The sequence below is a fragment of the Hemiscyllium ocellatum genome, chromosome 8, assembly GCF_020745735.1.
Source record: "Hemiscyllium ocellatum isolate sHemOce1 chromosome 8, sHemOce1.pat.X.cur, whole genome shotgun sequence".
Lineage (NCBI taxonomy): Eukaryota > Metazoa > Chordata > Chondrichthyes > Orectolobiformes > Hemiscylliidae > Hemiscyllium > Hemiscyllium ocellatum.
The window spans coordinates 64,990,600-65,016,791 of NC_083408.1; the positions used below are offsets into that span (position 1 = coordinate 64,990,600).

At 39.4% G+C, this 26,192-nt stretch overlaps 1 protein-coding gene across 2 annotated transcripts in view; it reads right to left on the reverse strand.

Annotated features, from left to right (window-relative positions):
• Positions 1-1,812: 1,812 nt before the first annotated feature.
• kiaa0586 (KIAA0586 ortholog) overlaps positions 1,813-26,192 on the reverse strand; it is a 533,649-nt gene continuing 509,269 nt past the window's right edge. For both annotated transcript variants that reach the window (XM_060829108.1, XM_060829107.1), the window contains exon 32: positions 1,813-2,178. In XM_060829108.1, coding sequence (XP_060685091.1) covers positions 2,036-2,178 — 143 coding nt within the window. In that variant the 3' untranslated portion in view covers positions 1,813-2,035. The remainder of the gene's footprint in view (positions 2,179-26,192) is intronic.

Below are 26,192 nucleotides of genomic sequence, written 5' to 3' on the forward strand. Positions count from 1 at the left end.
TAGAAACAGGCCAGTCGGCCCATTGAGTTACACTGACTCTCCAAAGAGCATCCCATCCAGAGCCACCCCTTTCTAACTCTGCATTTCCCATGGCTAACCCACCTAGCCTCCACATCCCTAGACACTATGGGCAATTTAGCATGGCCAATCCACCTAACCTGCAATCTTTAAACTGTGGAAGAAAACTTGCACAGACACCGGGAGAATGTGCAAATTCCACACTCAGTTGTCTGAATCCATACTATTTGAACAAAGCTTCAGTGGAAAATTACAGCGGGATTATCTGCTATTATCAATCATTCCTGACTGCTTCCATTTTCATCTGTGATTGATCAGAAATTCAATAACGCTGAAACAAAATAAACACAAGTGGTTGCTTTCAAGTAATGGTGCTCATGACCGTGGCAAGATCCAACTTTTCTCCTGCAGGGACAGCTCAAAGGGAATGAAAAACACACTTTTATATAGTGTCTTTTTATAATTTCAGAGCATCCTAAACAATTTTACAGCCAATGAGATATATTTGAAGAGTGTTCACTGTTGCTATGTAGGCAAAAGTGTTTGTAACGTTCCAGAGACAGCAATGACAAATTCAGTTTTTGGTTGATTGGGACAACTGAATACCCACATTTTGCTTTAGGTTTTTGGATTACTTGTTACTTTGGTCAGACCTTGTCGTGCCACTGTTTAACCAAAAGGCTAGAAAAACGACAGGTATATCTCTAGCACCATCCTTTTTTAAATATAATTATTAATTGGATCATAGGTCATCCCTATTCAGCTGTTGATACTTTACTCACACTGTTTGACACTTTTGATCATCTGCAAAGACTTACTATGCTGCCTATTGACAAGGCAGAAGTGAGGACTGCAGATGCTGGAAACCAGAGTCTAGATTAGAGTGGTGCTGGAAAAGCACAGCAGGTCAGGCAGCATCCGAGGAGCAGGAAAATCGACGTTTTGGGCAAAAGCCCTTCATTAGGAATGGAAGCAGGGAGCCTCCAGGGTGGAGAGATGGTCCCTGCCTCCATTCCTGATGAAGGGCTTTTGTCCGAAACATTGATTTTCCTGCTTCTCAGATGCTGCCTGACCTGCTGTACCTTTCCAGCACCCCTCTAATCTAAAGCCTATTGACACTCCATTCACACCATTTTGTATTTACCTTTTGACACTCTTAATTACCTGGAATTATCTTACCGTTATCTCTCTGCACTAAAAATTCTGTGCCTGTGTGCATCCCTTTACTTCATCTGATGAATGAGCAGCGCTCTGAAAGCTTGTGATTCCAAATAAACCTGTTGGATTATAACTTGGTGCTGTGCCTTCTGACTTTGTCCCAGTTCAACACCGGCACCTCCACATCATAAATTGCAGCAACAGAGTCTGCAAAATCTTGTTGTCAGATTTACGTGCAGTTGAGTCTAAGGCTTCATAAAGATGACAATGTTGTGTACCAGTATCAACTTTTAAAAAAAATAGAAAATCAAGGCGGAGCATTTTTTTTTAAGTGAGCAGAAGGAAAACCTACAGGCTTTTGGAAAATGTTAACAGATATTAATCTTTACAGAGTTTAGTGTAAATTGATGTATAAAAATATTTGATAGAAGCAGGTTTCTTATTTTTACATGTCTGTGCTATTTGTCCTGAGTACAGGTGATAACTATCAGCTTGTCAGCTGTCATTTTTAATGGGAATTGTATTTTCCCATTCCAGAAATCTTGGTTTGGGAGAGAAACTAAAGGAACCCCGAACTACAAACATTGCATTTGAGTTTACCACGTTTTTTTTCTATAAAACACAATAATTATCAACTTCTAAGGAAATAGATCCATTTATTGCTTAATTAAAACACAATCATGAATGTATCAGGTTTATTACAATATATTGCAATCAAGAATAAGGCTTTTGCCATCATTTGTTTACAACAAACATAAATTAAAATCTTTGAAACTTCGAATTAAAAGATAACAATATTCCAAAATACTTAATAGAAAACTTTCATAATAATAAAAACTTTTTATAAGAAACTGAATGTTTAAAATATCTCCGCCCCAGAAGTGTCGTCACCATCTACAGTGCTGATGCTGCCAGATTGCTCCTCTTCATTCATGGAAGGTACTGTTACGGACATTTTCAAAGCAGTTGCTTGAAGTTCAGAAAAGTTTTCAGCCTTGGTACCTTTTTAAGAGTAATATTAAACAAATTATGATGAATTCAGGTTCCAAAATTATGAAAAATATCTAACCTAAGGCGTGAGTAGATTGTTCCACAAGCGCAACCCAAGACTATTTTGCAGTATCCAAATTATTCCCCATTTTGCAATAAACATTAATTTAAACAGCAGCCCATTATGCTCAATTTCAATAGCATATTTAGAAACTATCTATCAAATATCTGAACTGCAATAGGCAATTGCCACTGTTCAAAGAATAGGCCATTTAGCTCATCAAGCCTGCTCTGTCATTCAATAAGATCACTTTTTTTAAAATTGCATCCCAACAGTGGTAGGGGCCCACTTGTGGTGCAGTGATAGTGTCCCTAATCATGGTCTGAAAGACCTGGGTTCAAGTCCCACCTGCTCCAAAGATATGTAATAACATCGCTGAACAGGTCAATTAATAGGGTGGAAACAGGCCACCTAGTCCAACAAGTCCACACTGCCCCTCTGAACAGTGCCCCACCCAATCCCTGCGACTCTGCATCTACCATGGCTGACACCGCACCCTACACATCCCTGAACACTAGGGGCAAGTTAGCATTGCCAATCCACCTAACATGTACATCTTTGGACTGCTGGAGGAAACCGGCACACGGCAGAAACCGCATATACGGGCAAACTCCACAAAGACAGTCGCCAAAGTGAATTGAACCGGGGTCCCTGGCACTGAGGCAGCTGTGCTATCAATGAACCACTGTGCTGCCCCTAATATTTGATATTCCTCCGCTAGCTATCCCGCCTTAGCCCCATGACCCTTGATTCCGTTACTGACTTTAAAAAAAAATCTGTCTATCTCAATATGTTAAAAACCCAGCCCAGAAAGCTCTCATAGACTCATAGAGATGTACAGCATGGAAACAGACCCTTCGGTCCAATTTATCCATGTCGTCCAGAAATCCCATCCAATCTAGTCCCACCTGCCAGCACCTGGCCCATATCCCTCCAAACCTTTCCTATTCATATACCCATTCAGATGTCTTTTAAAGGTTGCAATTGTACTAGCTGCCACCACTTCCTCTGGCAGCTCATTCCAGACACGTGCCACCCTCTAAATGAAAAAGTTGCTGCGTAGGTCCCTTTTTATATCTTTCCCTTCTCACCCTAAACCTATGTCCTCAAGTTCGGGACTGCCCCATCCCAGGGAAAAGACTTTTTCCCCTATCTATGCCCCTCCCATGATTTTATAAACCTCTATAAGATCACCCCTCAGCCTCCGAAGCTCCAGGAAAACAGCTCCAGCCTATTCAACTTCTCCCTATACCTCAAATCCTCCAACTCTGGCAACATGCTTGTAAATCTTTTCTGAATCCTTTCAAGTTTCACAACATCTTTCCAATAGGAAGGAAACCAGAATTGCTAACAGTATTCCAACAGTGGCCTAACCAGTGTCCTGTACAGCTGCAACATGACCTCCAAACTCCTGTACTCAATACTCTGACCAATAAAGAAAAGCATACCAAACACATTCTTCACTATCCTATCTACCTGTGACTCCATTTTCAAGGAGCTATGAACCTGTACTCCAAGGTCTCTTTGTTCAGCATCACTCCCTAGGACCTTACCTGATAAGATTTGCTTTCCCAAAATGCAGCACCTCACATTTATCTGAATTAACCTCCATCTGCCACTTCGCAGCCCATTGGCTATCTGGTCCATATCCTGTTGTAATCTGAGGTAACCCTCTTCACTGTCCACTAAACCTCCAATTTTGGTGTCATCTGCAAACTTACTAACTGTACCTCTTATGCTCGCATCCAAATCATTTACGTAAATGACAAAAAATAGAGGACCCAGCACCGATCCTTGTGGCACTCCACTGGTCACAGGCCTTCAGTCTGAAAAACAACCTGTCACCACCACCCTCTGTCTTCTACCTTTGAGCCAGTTCTGTATCCAAATGTCTAGTTCTCCCTGTATTCCATGAGCTGTAACCTTACTAATCAGTCTCCCACGGGGAACCTTGTCGAACATCTTACTGAAGTCCATATAGATCACAACTACTGCTCTGCCCACATCAATCTTCTTTGTTACTTCCTCAAAAAACTCAATCAAGTTTGTGAGACATGATTTCCCACGCACAAAGCCATGTTGACTATCCCTAATCAGTCCTTGCCTTTCCAAATACATGTACATCCTGTCCCTCAGCATTCCCTCCAACAGCTTGCCCTCCACTGAGGTCAGGCTCACTGGTCTATAGTTCCCTGGCTTGTCTTTACCGCCCTTCTTAAACAGTGACACCACGTTTGCCAATGTCCAGTCTTCTGGCACCTCAACTGTGACTATCGATGATACAAACATCTCAGCAAGAGGCCCAGCAATCACTTCTCGAGCTTCCCACAGAGTTCTAGGGTACACTTGATCAGGTCCTGGGGATTTATCCACTTTTAACCGTTTGAAGACATCCAGCACTTAAAAGGTCCGCTTTATTCCAACTTTTAGTTAGCCAATCCTCTATGCTAATATGCTACCCGCAACACCATGACCCTTATCTTTTTAAATCATTTCATGAAATCTTATCGATAGGTTTTTGAATTCAAATATATCTTTTGGTTCCCTTCTCAAATAACCGTGTTAAATTGTTCTCCTTCATGAAGCCATGCTGATGCTGTTTGATAATATTTCTAAATTCTATTCTCTTATGCCCTTTTAAAATAGACTAACATTTTCCCAATAACAGATGTTAACTGGCCTATCATTACCTTATTTTTGTGTCTCCCTCCCTTTTTGAATAAAAATGTCACATTTGGCAGTTTATCAGTCCTCTAGGACTTTACCAGAATTGAAAGATTACTGCCAATGCATCCACTATATTTGCAATTAGTTTCTTTAAATCCTAAGTTGCAATCCATCAAGTCCAGGGGGATTGCTGGCTCGATGACAGTGGTCAGATGCCCAAGGTTCACAATTGTGAAATGCAAAATGTGTGTAAGATAACAGAGTAAAACCAATTACTCTTCTCTTTTGTTCACTAATCAAAAGCAGGAGAAGTGGATTATTACTGACCTCATTAGATGCGTCTCAAAAATTAGCAGCAGAAATATTGAGTTCATGAGCACTATAGCCTTTTTGGATTCTCAGAATATCCTCTTTTTAAAGAGGTCTATACCTAATTACTTTGCTTATTGGATTGAGTGAACATATTTAACATGATAGCTAAATAATAATTACCTCAAGCAATACTCTTTTCCAGCACAGTAAGATATTTTAAATTCACAGCATATTGTATACACTGTACACTTTAGATTTTACTGAGTGGCTAGGATTGCCATTGATTTTTGGGATGGATTTCAGGGAATAATACAGGTAGTATACTGGTCTGTGTGCCAATGCTGAGTAGACTATGGCTGTGCTTGACAGTTACTCAATTCTGCTGAGATGCAGCATGGTCGAGCATGAAACTGCTCTGTATTTGCAGTGGACCAGAGTTTGAAAGAAGTTAAATCATCGCTTGGCAAATACCAGATCTAAAGAGTTAGAACCATTCTTGCCTAAATATTTTTCGAGCCAACAAATGCAAATTGATTTCTGGTCCTTCTACTGTTAAACATGTTGCAATTAAATTTTGTTTTCAGTAGAAAATAATTTACGGGCATAACTTTCTCAAACATAACAATTCTAAATATTCCTCGCTAAACCATGCAATATATTCTGAAAATGTTTTAAATTCCTAACTAGAATTATTTTAACAATTTATGTTGCAGGCTCTGTAGATTCAAAAGACTAGTTTTATGAATAAAATCATTGCGATGATAAATGCTGTTTTTTCCCCTCAAGGAAAACATATACTCAGATTTAAGTTACTTAGCTTGAGTATATCTTACTTTAAGTAATAACATTCAGTTAAAAGCTTTATATTCAATGCCAGTGAGCATTTACTTACCATCAAATGATCTTTGAACAAATAAAATTAGTTTATATGCCAGAGTGTAATAAAATTATTTTCTATCAACACTCTAATCATTCAAACTATAAACTCTGTTTTCTAATTGATGGTCATTACTGAAGATTTGTTTTGGCCTCTGTTCCAAATATTTTATTTTGCTTGTCGCAACACAGATGGCTTATGTGGGATGAGGTAGAACTACGGAAAGCCAAGCAGAAAGAATACCGTTGTTGTGACAACACCTCACTGTTCATGCAAGGGTGATGAAAATTCATTACTTTTCCAATGAAATATAGTGATACACTATCTGTCAAGTGTTACATATTAGAAGTGCTCATTAATTAGATTTTTAATGAAAATAATGTGAATGTAATCAATAAGGCAGTGGAGCTCTACATTTTATGCATATGACATTCTAAGTTTCTGTTGAATTGACGGGGATAACTAAAGCTACTTGCTGAAGCACAAAGTCAATATTTGCAATAATTTTGACTGGATTTTATGAATAAAAAAAATCATAGCCAAAGCATAGTAATACTAGCCACCATTGTTTTCAAGTACTTGGACTTCAAATGATTTTCAGGTTCTATAATTCACTATTTGTGCTTCAAACACCAAAGCAAAATAGAAAATCCTGGGTATGGCCCTCAGTAAAATAGTATAATTCAGTTGGCAATGCAGACTTTAAGAAAAAATCTGCTGAGTCCTTTAACTTTTTTCATTGTTTGTTCAGGATGGAGAGATTTTTGAGAAACTGTCTTACATATGAGATTAGGGAAGAAAACAGTGATATATAAAGGATATAACAGCAAATGAACAGGCAAATCAATTTAGTTGTAAGTTTGAGTTGTTTTAGCTGATGACAGAAATAGGATCAATGCATATATTTTTTGAGATGTTCCTGGTGGGGAGAGGGAAGGTTAAGAGCCCAAGAATGGGAAGCATGGTGTGCAGTGCAGCTGAAGTTATGATTGCTGCCTAATTAAATTTTCCAGTGGCACGTTGAGTTGCAGAGATGAGGCTAATACAGGTCAATTATTATGCAAACCTATCATGTGCTTTTATTTGTTTCTATTTTTTAAAACTTCCATCACCATAATCTCATCGGACCATAGTCCTGTTGGGCTGCATTCTCAATAGAGAGAGGTGACTGGTGGTTAACCTGAGGTCACCATGTTTCAAGCAAAGGGGAGAGGTTGAGAAGGGCAGTTCTTCATGAAAACTCAGTCGGTGTGGGAATTGAACCCATGCTGTTGATGTCACTCTACATTGCAAACCAGCCATCCAGCCAACTGAGCTTTTCCTTCCAGATGGTGCAAACTCTGGACATGGAGAACTACCTGGCAGCTGCAGCTCTCCAAATGCTTGTCACAGCAACCATCCAAACTGTTTCTTCACAATGATGTCTGTGCATGCTTCACGGACACTGCAATCCTCAAATGTTTGTCCATGGACTGTTATCTACCTCCATGCCGTGTTTTCCCCCCCTATATTACTTTTCGCCAAGAGCTTATCTAAATTCCTTCTGAACACTAATTTTGATCTTATCAACCACAATATCAGGAGGGAGTGCATCTTAAATACTAACCACCCCATGTATAAAGGTTTTACCTTGTCTTTGGTTCTTTTGCAAATAAACTGAAATTTAATTAAATCTGAGCCAACTGATTGATTGGTTATTAGAAACCAAGTCAATTTATTCTATTAACCCATCATAGTTTTATACACTATGACCGAATTTCTTCAGGTCTGTTGGCTCAAAGGAGAACAACTTCTCTCTAATCCCTCAGACCCGTAGTTGTTGTAATAAATCTCTTCTGAACCCTCTACAATGCCTTCACATCCACAACTGGAAACTAGTTACTGTACGATTGAACTGTTTCATATAGGTTTGCAAAGTGCCTTTTGCTGTTACGCTCTACACCTCTATTTATAAAGATCACTAAAGCGCAGGTTTACACTCTCAACTTTTTCAGACAATTTGGTTATTCACATCCTGTAACCAGTTCTACATTGAACCTAACCCTGTGCCAAAGATCACAACTTTTTTCAAAGGCTCTTGTTGATCATTTTGAGGACGATTTTTTCATTCTACTAGTTTTATTAGGTGTTAGTCATGTAGTAACAATTCCTGTATTTGAGTTGACCTTTTTGGGTTATTTGGACACTCAGCAACAAAGTTAGAAGAATTCATCAATATTTGGTGGAAATGACCTGCAAAAATCCAGAGTGAGGAAAAATTAATTGGCGGAGAGCAGACTTTAATGGGGCAAGAACAGAGCAGGGCGGGATTGGTTGGAATGAGAGGTTAGCAGAAGATCAGTAACTGAACATTGGGCTATCTTCAAAGGAGAGACAATTCAGGTACAATCAAGGTATATTTTCTCAAATGGGAAAAGTGAGTAAACAAATCCAGAGCTCCTTGGATGATGAAGGAGATAGAAATTAAGATAAACGTACTTATTTCTTTATGACAAGTATCCGATAGAAAATAATAGTGATCACCAAGAGGAATATTGACAGTTCAGATGAGAGGTGAAAAAGCAAATAAGAGAAGCATTGAGGTCGTACAGGACTTTGGTAAGGCCATGTTTTGGAATATTGTGTGCCATTCTGGTCGGTCTCCTTTAGGAAGGATGTTGCCAAACCTGAAAGGGTTCAGAAAAGATTTACAAAGATGTTATTAAGGTTGGAGGGTTTGAGCTTCAGGAGGAGGCCGAATCGGCTGGGGCTGTTTTCTCTGAAGTGTTGGAGGCTAGAGGAGTGACCTTAGAGGTTTATAAAATCATGAGGGGCATGGATAGGCTAAATAGACAAGATCTTTTCCCTGGGTGAGGGGAAACTGGAAGTAAATGGCATAGGTTTAGCGTGAGAGGGGAAAGATTTAAAAGGGACCTAAGAGGCAACTTTTTCATGCAATGAATGATATGTGTGTGTATGGAACAAGCTGTGGAGGCTGGTACAATTACAACATTTAAAAGACATCTGGATGAGTACATGAATAGGAGGGGTTTTGGTGAAATTCTGGCAAGTGGGACTAGATTGATTTTAGGATATCTGGTCGACATGGACGAGTTGGACTGAAGGGTTTGTTTCTGTACTGTACATCTCTATGATTAGCAGCCATTACAGAGGTTACCAAAACACTCACATGAATATATAAATAATAGTAGTACAGCCAATTAGGGACCATAGATGTAAATCCCCTTATGGCCGCAGTGTTAAAGGAATACTTTGCATCTGTCATTCCCAAAGAAAGAGATGCCATCTAGGCCATGATGACAGAGGAGGAAACTCAGTCACTAGAAGGATCCAGAATTAATAGGGCAGAAGCACTGGATAGACTGTTGGTACATAAAGTTGATAAGGCATTGGGACCAAAGCGATGCATCCAAGGACTTTGAGGAAGCGGAAATGGAATTTGTAGGGGCACTGACCACCATATATCAGTCTTCCTTATACTTGGGAGGCATCAAAAGACTGGAAAATTGCAAACATTACTGCCTTATCCGAGAAAGGCTGCAAGGATAAACCTAGGGATTACAGACCAGTTGGTTTAACTTCATTCATGGGAAAACGTCTAGAAATAATTTATTTGGAATAGAATTAGTCATTACAGGGAGAAAGATGCATTGTTTATGAAGTATCAGTGTGGATTTCTAAAGGGGAAATTGTGTTCAACTAACTTGCTGGAGTTATTTGAAGAGGTACCAGTGATGTAGTGTACATGGATATTCAGGTGTTTGATCTAATGCCACAGATAACAAATTAGTGAGGAAATAATAGGTAACAGATGAGATTCAATGAAGAGTAGTGATGCATTATAATAGGAAGAACATTGAAAGGCCATATAAGGACTAAAATTCTAAGCAGGTCACAGGAGCGGAGAGACCTGGGTATTTATGTGAACCAATCATTTAAAGCAGCAGGGCAGGCAGAGAAAGCAGGTAATAAAGCTTACAGTATCCTTGGCTTTATTACAGAGTACAAGATCAGGGAGAAAATGTTGAACTTGTATGAGACACTTTATTTGACCTCACCCTGGTATACTGTGTACAGTTCTGCGCACCACGTTAAGAAAGCTGTGAAAGCATTAAAGCGAGTACAGAAGCGGTTTACTTCAGTAACAAGGATAGATTGAAGAGGTTGAGACTGTGTTCTCCTTGGAGAGAAAGCCAATGGACAATTTGATAGAGGTTTCCAAAATCATGAGTGAGCTGTGTTATGGACCAGGTCATGGCCTCCTCAAGAAAGTGACCCAGAGCCTGAACTTTGCTAGTTGTTTTAAGCAGATATAATGTGGATATTCCAGGAGTGATGCAGCTGGTCAACCCATTTAGTTTTAAACAAACCAGAATTTATTTACAAGATTACGGAATGAAACACAAACAAAAGAGAACAGAATACTGGATAACAACCTATCTGAAAACCCAATAGGTCATCCTAACTTAATGTTGCTGCTCCAAATACTTGCAACAATCCCCATAAACACCCTCTGGCACAAAAGTTAAAATCAAACACAGGGTCTTACAGGAGAGAAGTCAGAGAGACAGTACCAGCCTGGACCTGCTTCTTTGGATCCAGCAGCTTCAGAACACTGCCGTGCTAAAACCAAACTAGAGAAAATCTGAGCTGGGAGAATTGGCCAATCCCCTTTCATTGTAAAAGTGCTCTTTCTAAAAAAAAACTTGAAAGCCTTTTTCTTGAGGCAGTATCTGTTAGCTGTAATCCCTCAAACTCTTCAACTTAGACTTTTTGGAGTCTATGCCTTTTATCCCAAAATTTCTACACAAACTTCAATGGCTTATGATCAGTATATATGATTGCTTCAGATACATTACTGGTAACATTAACATTGGAATTTTGTAATACCAACACGATGCTCAAAGTCTCCTTCTCAACCATCAAATATTTCTGCAGATAAATGTTCAATTTCCTGGAGAATACTTGATAGGTCTTTCTACCTTCTCATCTCCCTGCAAGAGCACAGCACTGACACCCACATTACTCTCACCAATAGCCATCTTGAATGGCTTTGCATAATTAGGTGTGGCTAATACTAGGGGAGTGGTTAACACAGCTTTCAGGCTGTCAAGTGCCTGCCAACAGTCCGCTGTCCACCGAAACTTCTTGCCTTTCTTTAGCAGTTCAGTGAACAGAGCAGTCACACTGCCAAAATTTGGTTCGAATTTTCAATAAAATCCACTCAATCCCAGGAACCGTAGTATTGCTCTTTTTGATGCTGGTTGAGAAACTCCCCGATTATCTTTGTTTTTGCATCCCATGGGACCACTTGTCAAAGTCCAATAACATGGCCCAGGAAGGTGATTTAGGCTTTGGCAAATTCACTTTTGGCGAGGTTTACCACCAAACCTGCCTCCCGAAATTAATTGAACAAGTCTGATAAATGTTGCAAATGTTCCTTCCATGTATAACTAAAAATCAACAGGTCATCAATGTATATGACACAGTTGGGTAATCCGACAATGACCTCATTGGTTAGTCTCTGAAATGTAGCTGGCGCACCCCTCATACCAAACTGCATGACATTAAACTGATACAGTCCACTCGGGTGTTATGAAAGCTGAAAATGCCTTTGCTCTTTCTAACACAGGTATCTGCCAGTATCCTCTGAATAAGTCCAATCTAAGTTGCTTGGCCCACTTTTTCAACACAGTCCTCCAAACGTGGAATTAGATATGCATCAGTCTTGTAAATGCACTGACTTTGTGACAGTCCATACATAACTGCTGGGTACCATCTGGTTTTGGCACCATTACTACGAGTAAGCTCCAGTCACTGTCACTCACTTCAATTATGCCATTTTGGAGCATGCACTCAATCTCCTTTTGAATCTGTGCCAACTTTACAGGACTATGCCTATAACGATGGTGCTTAATTGGAACAGCATTTCCTACCTCTACATCATGCATCATTGCGTTAGTACTTCCCAACTTATTTCTACGTATCTCACGGATTTCTATGTGATAGTAATAACTCTCAGGTCATTTTGATTTTCCTTTTGGAAGGGAATTCAATCAAATTATCCCAAAGTTTGACAATTTCCTTTTGAGGAAAGTCCAATTCAGAATCCTCTGAACTTGGTTCTTCCCTCTGTTGTAACCATTAACACATTCTTCTCTTGCTTTGCTTCCCTATCAAAATGCCTTTTGAACGTATTCTCATTACACACATACAGAGATTTCTTTCTGTCTGGAGTCCTTATCAAATAGTTCACCTCACTGAATTTCCTTTTGACTTGATAAGGTCCAATAAACCTTGCTTTTAAAGGTTCACCTATCACTGGAAGTAACACTGGAAGAGGTTTATCCCTGATAACAAAATTGCGAGATTTTGATTTCCTGTCTACTTCCTATTTCATTGTATGCTGTGATACTTTTAGTATCTAGCCAACTCCCCTGCTCTATTTAATCATTCCCTAAAATTTGACACAATCCAAATATGTGGTCTCTGAATCCTGACTTACTGATTTCTCCTTAATCAACTTCAGTGGTCCTATCACTTTATGCCCAAAAAGTAATTCAAATGGACTGAATTTGGTCAATGCATTTGGTGCATCTCTGATCACCAAAAGCACAAATAGAATTCCCTTATCCTAATCATCTGATCTTTAATGTCTGATGCCACCTTTTCTAGATGTCCCTGTGACTCTGGATGGTATGCAGTAGATTTGAATTGTTTTATTCCTAAGATGTCCATAACTTGAATAATTTCAAGATGAAATTTGACCCTTGATCTTATTGTATTAAGTGAAAAATTTAAGGAACCCCTCTACAATCCTTTTAGCTGTGATGGAAGGATTGAAATGGAACGGCCTCTGGGAATCCAGTAGACACATGCACTATTGTTAACAAATACTGATTCCCACTTTTTTGTTTTAGGTAGGGGTCCTACACAATCAATTAAAACTCTTGTAAAAGGTTCCTCAAATGTAGGAATAGGTATTAAAGGTGTAGGTTTTAATACTGCCAGTGGGTTTCCAATTACCTGACATGACAGACATGTCTGGCAAAATTGGACTTCACAAAAATGGAGTTGAAGCCAGTAAAAATGTTTTTTTTAAATTTTAGCTTGAGTTTTTATCACTCCAGAATGACACCCTAATCGTAGGTCATGTGCCACCGCAACACCTCCTTTCAATAATCCACTGGCAATACCACTCGATGAACTTCTGCCCATTTCTCATCTGCCTGAATATGTGATGATCTCCACTGCCTCAGTAAGACGTCATTTTTAAGAATAATAACATTCAGGGATACATTCAGACAGTTTTCTGTGTCTGCTTATTATACAATTGTTTAAAATTTTCATCTTTCTGCTGTAACTTAGTTAATTTATCTGAGCTAAAGATGTCTGCATTGTCATCTGTGCCTTTGTATCAACCATCTGATCAAACAGGGGCTCTGCTAATGCCACTTCACCTTTCTTATCTGTGCTTTTTGATGTCTCCTCTTTCAACTGGTGATTTTGTGACCTTTGTTACCACAGTCAGGAGAAATCCCGGGGTATGTGTCCTGCAATAGTTCAGATGCCTGAGTTTCCACTGGCTTTTCAACCACAACAGGCAGCACTCCTACCAGTGAACCAGCTGTATCATTAGCAAGGACAAATTATATTCCTGGAGCTGAGACTTCATTCAGTACTCCTACCACGACTTCTCCACTCTTCACTGGACACTCTAACTTTACTTTACATAATTAAGCACGTCTTGTCTCACTGTGAGTTCCTGTTACTCGTAACTTTTCTAGCAGTAGTCCTTGAGATGTACATATCTCCTCATGTTTCAACATCACAGATTGAGGGGATCCTGAGTATCTCTTAATATTGTAACCTCTTTACCTGCTGCTCCTGGCCCTATATGAGTAAACTTTAAGAAGATCTGGCACTTTCTCCTTAATCAATCTCCAACCGGGTTGTACATTCTGGTGCATCTCTAGCCTAAACTGTGCTTCCGTAACCACCCAAACAAAACTCACTGGCTTATCCTGTTTTCTTATATCTGGCTTCCCAGTGTTTTTCTGAATCCACCAACACTGATTTCATGTGGCCTACTTTATTGTAGTGAAAACACCGGAGCTTTCTAACTTCTCTGTCCCCTTCAAGGGTTTTCTTTTTGGCCTGTGGTAAGTTATCCTTATGATCTTCAGTGAGATCTGCCTTTCCCTTTCCACACGAATATTTCTCTTTTTCGTCAATTTCTATCTCTCACAGATTGAAATTGATTTTGGAAGTCAAACTTTGATTTATAGTCCAACTCACAATCATCAGCCATTTCAGCTGCTAATCCTGTCATTTTTAACTCTTTGCTCTTCAACATGAGTTCTTACTACTTCAGGAAGTGAATTTTTGAACTCCTCCAAAATAATAATCTGAGAGTGTCATAGGTTTGCTCTATTTTTAATGCCTTTATCCAACTATCAAATAACTTTGTTTGATCCTTTCAAACTCAATGTAGGTTTGACCAGGGTCCTTCCTTAGTTTCCTGAAATGTCCATAGGCCTCTGGCACAAGCTCATTTGCACTTAAGATGGCTTTCTTCATTTCCTCATATGCCTCAGATACGTGATGCAAATACCTCACTAGCCCGACCTTCAAGTTTTGATTGGATCAACAAAACCCACATGGTTACTCGCCACTGCATTTGTTTAGCCATCCTTTTTAATCTCTGAAAGTTGCCACCCAGGTAAATAGTGCTGTGAGGAAGGCATATGGTGTACTGGGCTTTATTGGTAGAGGAATTGAGTTCTGGAGTCCTGAGGTCATGTTGCAACTGTATAAGACTCTGGTGCGGCCTCATCTGGAGTATTGTGTGCAGTTTTGGTCGCCATACTATAGGAAGGATGTGGAGGCATTGGAACGAGTGCAGAGGAGGTTTACCAGGATGTTGCCTGGAATGGTAGGAAAATCTTATGAGGAAAGGCTGAGGCACTTGGGGCTGTTCTCATTGGAGAAGAGAAGGTTTAGGGGAGATTTGATAGAGGTGTATAAGATGATTAGGGGTTTAGATAGGGTTGACAGTGAGAACCTTTTACCGCTAATGGAGTCAGGTGTTACTAGGGGACACAGCTTTAAATTAAGGGGTGGTAGGTATAGGACAGATGTTAGGGGTAGATTCTTTACACAGCGGGTTGTGAGTTCATGGAATGCCCTGCCAGTAGCAGTGGTGAACTCTCCTTCTTTATGGTCATTTAAGCGGGCATTGGATAGGCATTTGGAAGTTATTGGGCTAGTGTAGGTTAGGTAGGATTCGGTCGGCGCAACATCGAGGGCCGAAGGGCCTGTACTGTGCTGTATCTTTCTATGTTCTATGTTCTATGTTCTAAACTGAGATGAGAAAGGTTTCCACAACCTTCTCATTAAATATTTTCAAACATTGCCTAAATTTGAATACTTCCTCACCAGGCCTTTGGCTACCATGGGTTAGCTCATCCTCACTCTGTCCCTCACTAAGCTCACCTTCAGCCTTCATCTCCATTCTTTTTAAGCTGACTTTCCTGTCTAAGTGCCAACTTCTGAAGTTTAAACACCCTCTCTGTTTTTGTTCTGCTAAAGTGATTTGTTCTTTTTCTCTTTCCTCTGCTTTTAATTGTAATTCCTTGTCTTTTGCCTCTAAGTCAATTCAAGCTGCTTAATTTTCAATTGAATTTTAGCCATCTCTAAAGATTCTGGCATTTCCAGCAGATTTACGTGCTGAGCCATTGCTTTAATTATATCTCCTTGCCCCATAGAAGGAGGTCGCTCCAACGACAGCTTGTATATTAATTCCAGCAGCTTGGCCTTAATCACCTTTTTTCTGTAAAAACCCCCAAGCACTGTTGAAACCAACTGAATTCAACACCCGGAACAAAAGACACTAACACCTATCACTCACTACCTTCAAGTCCAACAACTCTAGTCCAAGTTTAGAACTGTAGAACAAATCCTGCAAAAAACCCTCAATGTTATGGACCAGGTCAGACCCCCACAAAACAATCAAGAAAGTTGCTAGTTGTTTTAAGCAGATATAATGTGGATATTCCAGGAATGATGCAGTTGGTCAATCCACTTAGTTTTAAACAAAACAGAATTTATTTACAAGATTACCGAATGAAACAAACGAAAGAGAACAGAATAATTTAACCTTTGCAATTTTTAAGAAGACTTGTAGCTCAGGTTGAGGTTTGTTTTCGGATGTTTCATCACCATTTTAGGTAACATCATCAGTGAGCCTCCACTGAAGTGCTGGTGTTCCATCACAATTTCTATTTATGTGTCTTGGTCTGTTATGGTGGGTGATATAATTTCTGGCTCTTTTTCTCAGACCTTGTTAAATGGGGTCCAAATCGATATGTTTATTGATGGAGTTCTGGTGTGAATGCCAGGCCTCTAGGAATTTCCGTGCATGTCTCTGTTTAGCCTGTCCTTGGATGGATGTGTTGGCTCAGTCTAAGTGGTATCCTTTTTTGCCTGTGTGTAAGGACACTAGGGACAGTGGGTCATGTCTTTTGGTGGCTAGTTGGTGTTCATGTATCCTAGTGGCTAGTTTCTTGCCTGTCTGTTTGATGTAGTGTTTGTTGCAGTCCTGCAGGGTATTTTGTAAATTACATTTGTTTTGCTGGCTGTTGGTACAGGGTCATTTTATCTTCATCAGTAGCTGTTTCAGTGTCTTGATAGATTTATGGTGAGAATAGTCTGGTAGTCATCTTCGAGATGTCTTTGAATGGTAGTGTGGTTGGAGTCTCTGGGCGTGTTGTGGCTTGTTGTTTGGGTTTGATGTTTAAGAATCAGATGACTGTGTTGATTGGGTACCCGTTGTTCTTGAATACACTGTACAGGTATATTTATTCTGCTGCTTGTAGTTCCCGAGTGCTGTAGTGTGTTTTGGCTCATTTAATTAACGTCCTGACGAAGCTCTTGTGGGTGTTGGGTTGATTTGCACCTGTAGTTGAGTATCTGGTCTGTGTTGCTTTTCTATAGATGCTGGTCTGCAGCTGTCCATTGACTGTGTTTTATTTCACTGTGACATCTAGGAAGGAGAGTCTGTTGTTGTTCTCTTCCTCTTTTGTGAAATTTATGCCAATAAGGATGATGTTACTGATATTGTAGGTTTCATCTGAGTTGCTCTGTTTTATGATGACAAAAATGTCATTCACATAGCGGACCCAAAGCTTGGGTTGAATCGTGGGGAGAGCTGTTCATTCTAGTCTCCATAACTGCTTTCAATAAGAATCCTGATAATGGTGATCCCATGGCTGTCCCATTGATTTGTTTGTAGATTTTGTCTTTGAAGGTGAAGTGGGCAGTGAGGCACAGATCTACTAGTTTGAGGATGATGTCCTTGCTGATGGAGTTGGTGCTGTCTGGTGTTTTTTGTCCTTGGTTCGTGTTGCAGTGAGGTCAGTGTTTCTTTGACTAGACTAATGTTAATGGATGTGAATCGGGCCATTAGGAGCCCATGATTTTGTTCCCTTTCTCTCTTGGTGTCTTGATATTCAGGAATTCTTGGGTGGAGTTGTAGAAGTCTTCTTGCTAGTCTGTATGTCAGTGTGCTGGCAAGTGAGACTACGGATCTGAGGGGGGCACCTGGTATGTGCATCTTAGGTAATCCATAGAAACAGGGTGTGTTGGATCCATCAGGTTTCATTCTTTGGAGATCAGTGTTGCTATTTTCGCCTGATTTTGTGAAGTTTCTTCAGTAATGCTGTGATACGGTTTTCTAGTTGTGGAGTCGGGTCCATCGCCACCTATTGGTAGATGTCGGTATCTGTGAGTAGTGAGTTCGCCTTTTCAATGTACTGTGTTCTATTTAGGATGGCAATCATGTGCCCTTCGACTGCCAGTAAGATTACAATATTTGTCTTTTGAGTCCTTCTAGGGCTTTCCTTTTCCTGTGTTTCGAGGGTGTTTCCTTCTTTCTTCCTGTTTAGAGTTGGTGCTTCAGTCCGTCTGATGGCCTGTTTGGTTTCTTCCGTAAGTCTGTTGTTCTTTTAAGGTTGGTTCCAGTGCTGCTAGGAATTCTTTTTGTCCATGTCTCTGTAGTTGTTGTTCATCCCTCTTACTTGGATGGCTTTTCCGTGTCTGTTAGTGGTCGGTCTGGCAGGTTCTTTATCTGTCTGTGTTGTTCATTGGTGTGAGCTTGTCCAGTTTTGCTTGTAGGACTAGTATCCTTACACTTAGATGAAGAAGGACACCTCTTCGACTGGGACTGGCTAAACACGCAGGGAATTCCTAGAGGCTTTGCATTCAAATGGGAACTCTGTCGATAAACATATAGATTTGGACCCCATTTAACAACCTCTGAGATAAAGAACCAGAGATGATATTACCCACCTTTTAACAGACCAAGACAGATTAATAGCAAGCGGGACAGAAAGAAAATAGTGCTTCAATGGAGGCTTACTGATGATGTCACCTAGCATGGTGACAAAACATCTGAGAAAGACCTACCAGCTCAGCGAGTAAACTTACAACCTGAAATTTAACCTATCCAAAACCCAACAGATCATCCCAACTTAATGTTCCTGTTCCAAAAACTTGCAACAATCCCCATGAACAACCCTTTGCACAAAAGGTAAAATCAAACACAGGATCTAACAGGAGAGAAGTCAGAGAGACAGTACCAGCCTGGACCTGCTTGTTTGGGTCCAACAGCTTCAGAACACTACTGTGCTAAAACCAAACCAAATCAGAAAAGCTGAGCTGGGAGAACTGGCCACTCCCCTTTCACTGTACAAGTGTTTTTTAAAACTTTAAGCCTTTTGCTGAGGTAGTATCTGTTCGTTATAATCAAACTTGCCCTAAAACCCTTCAACTTAGACATTTTGGAATCTGTCTTTTATGACCACATGGGGAAAAAAAATCAAGGACAACATAACCCTGTTAAAGGAACAGCATCATCACAGCCAGATATGGTGGACAGGGAAAAATGGTTTCTGTCACAAAAAGAATAAGAACATTGAAATGTCCATCCTGAAAATGTGGTGGAGGCAGGTTCAATTGAGGCATTTGAGGGGGATTTTTTGATTGTGTGGATAAAATCAAAGATATGTGGTGGGGATGGGGAAAGCAGGAGATTGGCACTAGGTAATTATGCTCACTTAAGCTATGCAGGAACGATGGGCCAAATGGCCTCAAGTGCCCTAACACTTCTGTGATTGAATGATATCCTCAGTTATCAATACTCCATTTAAACATAAAGCCACAACACAAGGAAAGTATTCATTTCCTAGGCATCGATAATTTTAAATTCACATGACAGCCCACAATTTTTTTAAAAATTACTCATACATTCCTACATGGAGCCAACTCCATAAACACACCTTTCCTAGACTGGTGAGGTAAGATTTCCATTGCATAAGCTAGAACATTTTAATGAGGCTGTTAGAGTTTGGGACAGAAATGTAACACTTTATAATACACAATACACAACAGTAGGTCTGTGACCTCTGTCATGCAGCAAGCTTACTGCACACAGCCAGCTTTCAGCCATTTCAGTAAAAACACAGTAGAAACCAGATTGTTCTTACTGTGAGTTCATGCCCTGGTGTCTAAGTGATGCTGAAATTTGAGTGTTTAACGAGCTGTACAGAAGCACCATGACTATATAGGCAGTAATGTTAAGAGATGTTAAAAGCTACTGAAAGAAATTGAAATGGAACAAAAGCAGGCCAGAACTGAAACACTGGTTAAGGCACTGGTTGCAACATTCCTTCTGGTGCAGGTCAAAATGAAAAAGGTGAAATGAAACACAACTTGCAGTTTTTTTTCACCCATAATGACAAAACTATAAAAGTTGCAACACGGTTAGTTAACAAGCTAGAGCAGCTATGAGTAGCTACACATGTATTGCTGTGATCAATTGGTAACTTCATGAATACATTTTGCAGAATTCTGTAAATGTGTATTAGTAAAATAAACAAATTAAACACAGTTGTATTGGGCAAAGAAGATTCTGCAGTCAGATAACATCTACTGAGAAGAGAATCTCTCACTCAAAAGTGATCATGTATGGAAACAATTGTGTTGTAAATCAGCAACTAGGCATGGTCATGGCAAAAAAGAAAGCAGGCTTTGTGTTATGCTGATAGACCGTCCAGGTAAAAAGGACAGAATGATCACAGGGCAGGATGTAAATCCTACAGGGGACAGTAGACATTGGAAAGAAGGCAAGTCTTGCAGGGAGCAAGCAGTGTTCTCACTGCAATAAGCTGAATCATTGTGTGCAAAATCATTTGTCTGGAAGGCAAAACAACAGCAGGTACAAATGGGCACTGAAGAGATATCCACTGAAAGTTGTGACAGATCATTCCACACTGACTGAACCTGTTGTACAATCAGGTCAATAAGTGATAAAGATGGTTGAAAAAGGAGTTCATCAAATGTCACACACACAAGTGTATCATGCAACATGACCTTCTCAGAAGTGTGTGAAATGAGTCAGCATGGCAATCCAGAAATGAAGATCTTGAATCTAAGGTTGAGACATACAATGGCACCATTTTCATGCCAAGAGGACAGATCAGAATCCAATGAAACAACAAGAATAAATACCTGAAAATCCAGATCTTAATTAATGGGCAAGAGTAAGTTGGACTGCAGTGTCACAATACATTAAACCAGTGACCACAGAACAGATCCTAGAGAATCTATACAATGCTTATAGATATCTTCCTGGAGAATATCATCTTGAACTAAATGACAGTGTAAGTAAATCTGTTGAGGATAGTTCTAGTGTCAGCAGCCGAGAAGTGACCTTATCGAGTTTTATAAAATCATGAGGGGCATGGATAGTGGAAATAGACCAGGTCTTTTTCCTGGGGTGGTGGGGGGGTCGGGGGTAGTCTACAATTAGAGGGCATAGGTTTAAGATGAGTGGGGAAAGATTTCAAAGGGACCTAAGGTGCAAATTTTTCACACAGTGGGTGGGGCGTGTATGTAATGAGCTGCCAGAGGAAGTGGTGGAGGCTGGTACAATTACAACACTTAAAAGGCAACTGAAAGGTTGTATGAATAGGAGGGGTCTACAGGGATATGGAACAAATGCTGGCAAATGGGACTAGATTAATTTAGGATATCTGGGAGGCATAGACGAGTTGGACCAAAGGGTTTGTTTTCTTGCTGTACATCTCTATGACTCTCAACTATTCTGAGAGATAAGATATTGCTCAAAGGGAGCAAACACAAAATTGCTAACTCCAACAGAATGGATGGGCAGCATGTAGCGGTTAAATGACATGGAAAGCTGAGAGCTGTAAAGAAGTCTCGTCAACCCATGCCAATTATCAAAGGAATTTTGCCACAACTGCTGGATGAAAGCAGCAGATTGCTAACTACATTATGCATGATGTTAGGGAGTTGCAGATACACATGCTATTTGACATTGCTAACAATCTTTCCTATATAGAGAATAATCTGAGAGTTTATGGATGCAGAGATATCAAACTTTAGTGCGACTACAAGAAAAAGTTGTAACTCAGCGTATAAAGTCAAATACATGTGTAACATATTGACTTTAGAAGGTCTTTGCCCAGGTACTAAAAAGGTGAGAGCTGTAGTAGCAAGGTGGTGTCATTAGCTATTTCACCTAAACACCCTCCTTAATTCACCACTACTCTGCATTTAGTACAGTCCATTTAGTTAATGATAAAATGACATTTCCCTCTGACATTTCACAAGTGATGGAATGTTTTTGGCCAGTTTTAAGTTCTTAATTTTAACTTCAACATCATTGAGATGGCAATATTAGATGTGCAAGCACCAATGGCATAGTGCCAATCACTTTTGGTCAGCATTTGACGCTCAAGCATGTTCACTCTGCATGCATTACAAATGGGTGAAAAAATGACTGCATATGAAATTTTACCTACAATTTGCAAACATATGCCTCATTGATTTACTCATGCAATGTATTAGCATCCAGCAGGTATGGATCCTATGTTTCCATCTATAAAGTGACACTAACTACACTCACACTGCGTGGTGTCCTGGTCATTTTCCGATTGTGTTTTTTGCATCTAGAGAATGCCAGGGAAAAAAGCTTGCTCAGCACCATACAGTGAGTGGTTGCCAGGTACCCACCACCAACCCCCCAAGCCTTCGTGTCACATTTTTTTTAAACCTTGCACTAAATCGACAGCCCATTTCCACCCATGAACCCCCCCCCCACCACCAAGTAGAGACTCATAACCTTAAACCTTGCTTCCAACTATCCTCTGCTTTGCAACATTAATCTTAACGATGCCCACCCTGGTACTCTATTCTCTCCTCTAATAAACTGTCATATGTATATGTAAATCAAAACCATCATGCGATTAGGTCAAAACCCCAATTCTATAATAAAAGATTAGTATATGCATATTGTGATGTAAAGTATACGATTTATTTCAACTGTCTATCCTCATTCCTGCTTTATATTTCTAATTTTACAATTATTTTTGTTAGAATGACTAAGGTTTCTCCAGTCCAAATATGATTAGCAAATTCAAAATGGCATGTAGGTGCCCTGATGGCATAGCAAATTTTTCCAGCGTGTAGCTGAGTCACAGGAAACAGTGGCGTCATTAGTTTTAATCCTTTGTGCCAAGTTAACCGATTTCAGCTAGGGTAATAAATGAGCTGTTTCAGCTAAAGGTGGCACATATTGGCCTGATTGGCAGGTTCTTGGTAGTTAATTTCTAGTATTGGTAATAGAGGAAGTAGACCCTGGATGCACATCAGTCCGAATGGAGACTGAATCCTGTGTCTAACATAGATAAAGTGAAGATAGCATCAAGCTGTTATTGAATGATTGTTAACACTTACCAATACAATGGTAATAGGCAATTGGGTGTGGTACCCACTAATTCCCATTACCATGGAATTTAACTCCATTAATGACTTAGTGCCTTTAAGAGCGAATGCAACAAAAGAAAATTGGAATGGAAAACGAAAGTATGAATAAACAACATGAGGCGCAAACAATGTATCTGCAAAATGCCCTGCATATGCAAACTTTAAAAACTATGATAAATATATCCTCAAAATATTCAACCAACCGGTCAGGTAAAATCTGGAAGAGTTAATGTTTCAAGTAGATGCCTCTTCATAACCCATTTGTTTTTAAATATCTATCATGTTGGGTCTGCAAATACAAATTTACAGTACATTTTTAGCAAATGCAGCAATTGAAAATCAAAATTCTAATGTACTCCATTTCATGTGAAACCAAACAACTGGTTTAAAATAAGACGTTGGTCATATTTCTTGAAGGAAAACATTTTTGCTCTATGTCTTGCCTTCAGTGACCCAAGACACACATCTTGATCATCAATAGAGAATTGATTAATCTCTTCCACATTCCACAGGAGGGCTACTGATATTCTGGTCAAATTTACCTCCCAAACCTAAATAAACTATTAAAAACAGAGAGAGTGAAATACTCTCATCACGACACAGAGTTAAATCACTCCCTCCCGCTGATTTAAACCTGCAACACAGAAATGATTCAACTCGTGCTGTTAAAATTAGAGAGGCCAATAACTATCTCAAAAGTCGCTATAATTAAAGTACAAAAAAAATTTAAGAACTTTATTCATCAAATCTAACATAGAATACTAACTAACAACTATTTACAACTCTCTTCTCTAATCTATTTTTTACTTTCCCTTCAACAATACTGCTTTGATAAAACCCATGATTAAGATTTACCAAAGAAAATTATATTTCAAAACCAGTCAGCTGTCGAATCTTCTGTTTGTTTCTTCCTCTGTCTTCTTTTCTTCTTTTAAGGATTTCTGTTTCACAGGTCATTGATTGATTAAAAGTACCTTTAAAAAGCTATTCTCTGGGCAGTCTGCATTTGTTGGTGGCTTGGCAGTTCTCCTGCAACTGTTCAATTTGTTTAATATTTATACCCAAAGCATCGGATCATTTCATTGGTTTTAATATTGTCAAAATAGCAAGTTCAAACTGGATTGGAGTTTAGTATCTTGGGGCATAATTTAAATTGGCTGAATTTTGATTTTTTTTTGTCTCATAGCAACCCAGGTACTGCTAGTTGTTGGACCAAATGTTACATTGTAAATTCTCCAGCACTCACTCTGTGTGCTTTCTAAGTCCTTCAACTCTCGCAAAGGTACAGTACCCCTTACACCTACATAACACTCTCAACATGATAACCTTGAACAGAAATATAGGTATATATGTGATATCGAGGCAGCTGTTTCCTTGTTCTTGCATTTAGGCTTATTGAATTGTCTCAGTTCAGCCAACAGAAGAATCAGGTAGACTTCCTTATGGATGTATAATGCCTGTTGCCTGAATTCCCTTCGTATGCTATGTCCATGTGTCACTTCATGTCCAGGTGGAAGAAAGAGAAAATCTGGCTCACAGTATTCACAGCTCTGAATTCAAAGTTGCTTAATTAAATCATTTTGCATTGAATTCTCATTTTCTATTGTTACTTGGCCTAATTCAAATGACTGGACTTTGTTTTTGGTGCAGCGCTAATTGGGTTTGAATAATCGAGAGTACAATTGCAATTTTTTTTCCTAAAATTTGATTACAGTATTTATGTTTGTATCACTGCTTGATACATAAAAATCTACATAAGAATCTTGATAAGGTTATTAGTTCCAGAGTTAGGAAGTTATTCTACATACCACTGTCACTGCTTTAATGAGAAAAATATTTAACAATTCCACAAATTCCTGGGAACAAATGGCTAAACTATCAGCACCTGCAAAAAGGGGCCACATTTCTCCCATTCTGGAAATCTTGGAACAATATTATTTACATGTTTTCACTTAATATTGGATTCCACATACTTTGACATCAATTATTTCCAGCTGCACACTTTAAACACACTCTTCCCAACAAACCTGTTCTCGCAGGTAGTGTTCTCTAAGCACAAAGTGTGATCCTAAAGTCCTTGAATGGAACACCTGGGGGCTATTTCATATATAATGAAATCTTCAGGGAGCATTGACAGCTGTTTCTTCCAACAGTGTTTTGAGTATACAAAGGCTAGCTTATACGAAGCTCAAACTTATGAATTGCTTTAGAAAGCCAGATGGTATTATAGTAAATACAAATAGATTGTAGGTAGAAGTTATCTCAAAACAAGCCTTACCATCTAATCTGTTACTTCAGTGAACTAAACACGTTATCCCTGCAAGTTGTGATAAGCTAGATGTTTTGTTTGACATGCATTTTCTCTTTGTCACTGGTTAATACGTGAAAATTCTTACGTTTTAATGCTTATTTTACAACCTGTATTCAGTGCTATAAAATATATTTACTACCTAAGATATTAATAAATTTTATCATTCATAACAATTCTCAGTTTTCCATGTTTCATCTTTTTGAAATTTCATTGGACCTGTACATTAAGTGTGGCTTGTGGGGTTCATGATTCATTGAAAATTCATCAAAATCCTGTTATATTTGTAGTAGTGGTGTTATGATATGAATTTTAATAGGAATATAAGATTTACTAGATCAATACAGATCAAAGCCCACATAGTTGCCTTCTACCATCTTGGTAAGTGAATGAAATAATATGGGGTCATTGACTAATCAGTGCAATTAACCCCATTTGAACTCGAGTTGACAGTGCCCACTGCACCAACTAAAATGTCTGAGGCTGGGCTTGAGCCCACCAATGATTGAAGGTTACTTTCATAATAAACCTTCGCTGTGAACAACATTAATTACTTGAAGGTGAGACATCCGTCCTTTCCTCGGGTAGAACTCCTGTCTTAGGGAAATGCTAGCCAATCAAATAGCCAGCAGTTCTACAGTCTCAAATAACAGCAGGGAGCAGTGGCCATTATTGGGACAATGGACAATCCCATAATACTGAGGATCTCAAGTAAGCCTGGGATTGGAAGTGTTAGTGAAGTTTTAAGAGGCTGGACGAAGGGTTAAAGAGGAGAATGTCCTTTTATAAGGTGCCTCTGATGGTCCAAGGGACCACCCCCTCCCCCTTTGCATCAACATTCACAATGAAGCTTCTACCCGACGTGGTCCTCCATTTGGCAAGAGTAAAATTAATGAAAATTTAAGGGCCTTTATAAGGCCAAAATATGGCGGGGAAGATTATTCAATAACTTA